This window comes from Chrysemys picta, unplaced genomic scaffold, assembly GCF_011386835.1.
Source record: "Chrysemys picta bellii isolate R12L10 unplaced genomic scaffold, ASM1138683v2 scaf1, whole genome shotgun sequence".
Classification (NCBI taxonomy): domain Eukaryota; kingdom Metazoa; phylum Chordata; order Testudines; family Emydidae; genus Chrysemys; species Chrysemys picta.
Genome location: NW_027052708.1, coordinates 575,274 through 581,273, shown reverse-complemented (window position 1 = coordinate 581,273; position 6,000 = coordinate 575,274). Strand labels below are relative to the sequence as shown.

Below are 6,000 nucleotides of genomic sequence, written 5' to 3'. Positions count from 1 at the left end.
TTGAGAATCTGACTAGTTTAAATGCAAAATGCAAGTTGAAATTAATTAGCTGTGGTTTATACTTGAGACTAACTCAATCCAAAACCACAGATGCAAACACCCCTCATCCTTTGGAGTGTTCTAGATCTGGATTTAGATCTCAGGTTCATTTGCCCAGCACTTTGAAAACACAATGCACTATATGAGTTTTAGGTGATACTATCAATGCAGTCTCTTGGTCTAATAGGCCTTGTAGTGCTGGGACTTAGATAGTGAACTCAGCATCTAAGGGGAGGGAATGTTTTTCACTACAGCATCCTTAAGCAGTGGCAATTCCTGGTGGTAAGAATCAAGGCTGAAGTGTAAATATATAATAAGCTGAGGATGGGGGAATTTAGAATGTCAAGAATTTCTCATTATGCTCACCCTTGGGTAAACCATAATTTGTGCAGATATTTGTAAAATTTATGATGATCCTTGTAACTCTGCTGTTAATCACTATCAATCCCCCTGTACAACACGATCAGGGGGCCAGACCAATGGCCGCATACATCACCTTTTTGACAAGCTGGCACAAACTCCCCTGTTTTCTCTGAATCTATTTAATCAAGTGGCCTTTTTCCTGCCATCTTCCAGTTCCTCAGCTGTCCAAATGGCTGTTTTAGGGGCTGGGGGATGAGGGAGCAGGTGATGGGGATGCAGCAGCATGAGGCTCTGAACAGGTTCTTGGATGGAGTACTAGGAGGACCGCAGGGGAAGCTGGCTAAAACTGGGGCTCCAGAGCACTGTCAGAATGGAGTTCTGCTTCAGTGCGGCTTTGAAGTTGTGCAGCTGGGGATGACCCCTGCCACGCAGAGCTCCTGCAGGAATGGAGCACTGCTCTTGTATGGCTGACTAGCAGCTACCTCCGTGTGCAAGCCCCTTCCTGACCCACACGCCTTTAGTTTAATCACCCCATTTGATGCACAGTTTATCAAATGGTTTTGCAAGCACTGGAGATTGCCATGGTTCCCATTCGGTGGAGCTCGGCTGTGTACATTGGTGGGCTGCATCCCCGCGGTATAGTGTGTTGCAGGGCCGGCTCTGGCTTTTTTGCTGCCCCAGGCAAAAAAGCCTCCCCCCGCCCCCCGGCGGGGAGCGCAGCAGGGGAGGGCAGCGAGCACGGCTGCGGCCCTGCTCTCCCCGGCCGGCCGGAGCGCCGGGGCAGGGCGGAGAGCCCGGCCGCGGCCCCGCTCTCCTCAGCCGGCCGGAACGCCACCACCCTCCAGGTGCCACCCCAAGCACATGCTTGGTAGGCTGGTGCCTGGAGCCGGCCCTGGTGTCTTGTGCAGTACATGGGACCTTGATTACTGTAGACTCCCAGGGATGCATGTTGAGATTCAAGAGTAACATCCAATCTTGCCAGTGCTATGGAGGGATAGGACCTGAAACCTTATTCCATAAGATGGCAGTGAGATGGTATATATTACTTGAACATGAATAATGCACATTGTTTTGGACAGACTGAGCATCTGCAGCCGTTCATTGATCACATGTAGCTTTTTTTTCAAGGGAAGGACTCCATGAAACAGCATTGTACCAGAAGAAACATTAACTGTCTCAGCAGTCAGTTGGAAATCCCAATCAACGTTAGAGCTGCTGGAGATGGCTCCTTTAAAATCAAAGTTTCAAAATATTGAGGAATCTGGACTGTTGTTTGGATGTTGGGAGTGGGAAAGGGGGTCATGATAGTGAGTTGCGTTGTAATAGGCGTTTGTTTCCTTTCCAGTCTACACCTTTCTCCCCTGTTGGAATAGACACTCTTAGAATAATTTTAAAAGTAGTTTGATGGGTTTCTGATATTTAAATCCACTTTTTAAAAAGTTCTCAATTTAATAAATTAAGATCTAGATAAAGGGCAGTTTGTAATCTGTATCAGGGATTAAAAAAGTACCACAACCAAGCTAGCACAAATGGGGGCCTTATCAAAGGTAAGTACAATAACCATATTTGTCTGTTCGTTGGATATTTTCCTCTGCTCCTTTTTTCACTGTTCCTGCTAAGCAGAATGCAAATCCAGTAATTTGGGGAGTCTGAGGCTGACAATTTCAAAAGCACCTAAGGGACTTTTTTAATAGTGACCTAGGCCCAGATTTTTAAAAGCTATTTAAGCACTGCAGCACTCTGTTGTAATGCCGAACCAAGTTGGTGTCAATTCCCTTTTCAAAAGGATTTAGGCTTATAGGAGCGCAACTATAGGGGTTGTGTTAATCCAATAAAAAGCACAGTGTGGAACAGAAGCCTGTTTCTCTCACTTCATTAGAAGTGGACAAATTTAGTCATGGTACAAAACTACTTATAAAAACAATATTCAACAGCCAATATTTTATTATTTTTTTAACTCTAGCTGCCCCAAGTAAAAAACTTTGTTTATACCCCTGTGCGCTAATGGAGAGAGCAGTGATGCATGGCCATGACTCCACTCAGTACCCTGCAGTAGAAGGCATACCAGCTACTGCAGGTTGGGGGAGTTTTAAAGTCTTCAGCTCTCCTGTTTACCAGGGCTGGCTGAAAAATATCAAATGAAATGTTCCCAGTGAGGAAAACAGGGTTTAGTCAAAATCAAAATTTTCCATGAAAATTGGTCTAATTTCTGTGGCTTCTTCCATCAGTGAAGTACAAACAAAACTTTGTAAGGTGCTTTGAAATTAATGGACTACAATCACTAAGTGGCCCTGTTGCAAAGACCATTAAAAGCAATGACTCCCTATAAGATTTAATATTTCCTGCTCTGCCATTTACTGACTCACTGTCTGATTTTAGAAAAATCACTTCACTTTCCTGTACCTCCATTTTTCCAGTGTTAAAATGGTTATAGTATTTAACTACCTCTATAGGGGTGTGGTGAAGTTTAATGAATTGATATAGGAAAATACTTTGAGTTCATAGGAAGAAATTATTACAACTTAATATTGACCCTGAATGCATTTATTATGATCACAGCTTAACTTTTCCCCTGCTTGGGGACTGCCAGTCCTTTGCTGTTGATTCCTAGTAGCATATTGACTATTTATTTGCTTTCTGAAACCAACTTGTTCTTACAGCCATTTGCCAATGTGACCGGCTCTTTGAATGACAATGGAGTGTGCCAATGCTCAGTGTACCTGCCAGACACCGTGTTTCCTGTGCAGAAGGTCGAGATCCTGGAAATCACAGCCCAAGTGCTTTCTGAGAAATTTGAAAGAGAACTTACTAAAGTAAGGATTTTTGGTTTTTATTTTTTTAAAAGCTGACCAGTCCTATTTTTAGTGAATGTGAAACAGTCCAACAGTCAGAACTTTGCAGGGCCTGTCTTCAAGCAACTGCAGTGAGGGGCATGTAAAAATCACAAGGAAAAGGGTGATTAAACATAAAATGTTCAATATTGTAGCATGCAAGCAGGGCCTTATAATATGAGTTTCGAGTATCCTCAGGCCTCATTCCTGGGCCTATAGGCACATGGTGTTCTTTGAGGGACGGAGGAAGCACTTTGCTTCTCTTTATGAACCATGGAACAGTCTTGTTGGCCTGTAATTGCTATATACAGTTACAGAGGAAGCCATGATTCCTGCTCCCTCCTGTGGTACTTTTATGTAACCAGCATATGGGAGGGAATGAGGGAAAAGAGCAAATGTCAGCTCAGCCCAGGCTGAAGCGTGGGAAAAATCCACCACCTGACCCCCTCCATTCCCTTAACAGTTGAAAAAAATCAATTTTCTCTGTCAACATTTGATGCTCTAGCAATGACTACTGGATTATGCATTTTAGTTAAAGACCAACTCTTTACCCTTACACTACTTTCCTTCCTTGTTACAAGGATTCAGATCTATTCTCTTCTCTCCCCCCTCCCTCCCTCCCACCACCAAGAAAAAACAAAACAGGCAAAACTAGGGGACTACTGTGGTTTCTCAAGAGAAGGAGAACCTGCATTTGATTTTTGCTGGTAGATGAATATTCAGGGTTTAAATTAGGTGTCCTGGAGAAAGTGTTGGACGTCTCCAGGAGCCAGATGTCTTAAGAAATGAAGTGTCCTTGAATTCATCAGTAGAAAAGGCACATCAGTAAATTATAAATTCTAACTATAAATATTCATAGCTCTCTTCTTATCTGCTTTTGATTATACTAGATGTGCTGCATAAAACACAAAATGGGGGGGGGGAGAATCCTATAGAAAGTCTTTTCAGTTAAAATAATTCACTTTGAACTAACTAGAGCTAACAATGATACTCATTCAGTTGTCAGTAAAGATATATGAAGGGCAACTTGATAGAACTTGACTGATCACTTTAGGACAGTGGTTCTCAAACTATTGTATTGGTGACCCCTTTCACATAGCAAGCCTCTGAGTGCGACCCCACTAAATTAAAAACACTTGTTTATATGTTTAACACCATTATAAATGCTGGAGGCAATGCAGGGTTTGGGGTGGAGGCTGACAGCTTGTGATGCCCTATGTTATAACCTCATGACCCCCTGAGGGATCCCAACCCCCAGTTTGAGAACCCCTGCTTTAGAAGGGATGTGGAACTTTTCATTAATGATCCATGAAAACATTAGGTATTTAAGGGCCCCAAAGTGCTCCATTGTGATCAGTAGCAAAATTTCAATTGCTTTCAAAAGGACAAGATCAGGTCTATAATTCCCATCCTGAAACTTGGACTAATTCTGCCAGGTCCTCCCAAATCAGAGGGGACTGAAATAAGACCCAACTGAAGCCAATCTCCTATTGAAGTGAAACTCTGCAATGGGAGTTTTGCTTAAGTAAAGACTAAGTACAGATGACAGGAGTTGGCTGACTTTTTTTTGCATCCCTGTAGCAATTTTTATTTATTTATTTATTTTAAGAAAATGGACTCTAGTGACCAGCTCCTCAGATGATGTCGTTTTCTTGAAGTCGGTGGAGTTGCGCCAGTGTATACCAGTTCAGGAGCAGGCCCTCACTTTTCAACTCCAGTGGCAGATACCAAAAACAAATCTTGACGTAATCCGAGTTTCACTGCACTTATCATGTTGATGCTTTATAACACTGTTTGGCTTATCAGACTCAAGTTAGATATAGTGTGACAGATCCCCGATGTGATCCCAGGCAAAGAGACATCAGGTCAGAAATGAAAACAAACTGTTTAACTATGAGGGTGTTAAAATTTTGTAGTTAATTGTTTGTCTATAGAAAGAAAATACCAGGTATCTGAGTTGAAGTAAATTTAAATATATGGATGGGGCAGAAGATGCTATTATAAAATCAGTAGGAAATGAATTTCACAGATATTCTGATATTCAAAATCAGTAAAAACTGTAGGCTGAAAATATTTGGAGTAACTTTTTCATTTGTAATTTGAAACTTTACCAGAATAAAATTAACCTGTTTGACGAATGCAGGAAACAGCTCTTCCCAGCAGTGGAGAAGAGTATGGCTTTGTGCACCTCATTAGAAGTGAAGAATAGCAACTTAAACACAAGGGGAGAATGTGCCTTTCAGTGCTTTGACCACAATGCCCAGAACATGCTCATGTAATAAAAACAGGAAGAGGAAACACACCTACCCAACAGATGAAAACTATATTCAAGGCAGATTATTCTGTTGGAAATATTCCTCTTGATCTCTGCTTGGGTTATATGATATGCAGGTGGCATGCTCACCATGTGATCATGGAGGTCAGACTTGCCTGTGGCCAATGCACTTGCACATGCAACTTCTCAGAATTGCTTGCTCATGTCATTTCTATCCCCCTTTCCCTTCCCCTCCATCCTCTTTCATTCTATGCCTGCCTTCTGCTTCCTCATTCCTTCACTCCCATCCTCCAGCTGCATGCTGGAGGAGTGTCTGCTTGCATGCCAAGAAACCTGTGTTGATAAATACCAGTTTCAGGTAACTGCCACAATAAATGAACATTACAGATTTTTCTCCCTGCTCTTTTCAGGCCCTTAGTGTGACAAGGCTTGCAAAGCAGGAGAAACTAGATAGGGATTATTCTTATGCATGCCTAAAATTGCCGAATTTTA

General features: G+C 42.4%; 1 protein-coding gene across 5 annotated transcripts in view; it reads left to right on the top strand.

The window, feature by feature from the left end:
* Positions 1-6,000, top strand: part of LOC101935734 (olfactomedin-4-like) — a 253,106-nt gene that overhangs the window by 147,480 nt on the left and 99,626 nt on the right. For all 5 annotated transcript variants that reach the window (XM_065578762.1, XM_065578764.1, XM_065578763.1 and 2 more), the window contains exon 2: positions 3,063-3,215. In XM_065578762.1, coding sequence (XP_065434834.1) covers positions 3,063-3,215 — 153 coding nt within the window. The remainder of the gene's footprint in view (positions 1-3,062; positions 3,216-6,000) is intronic.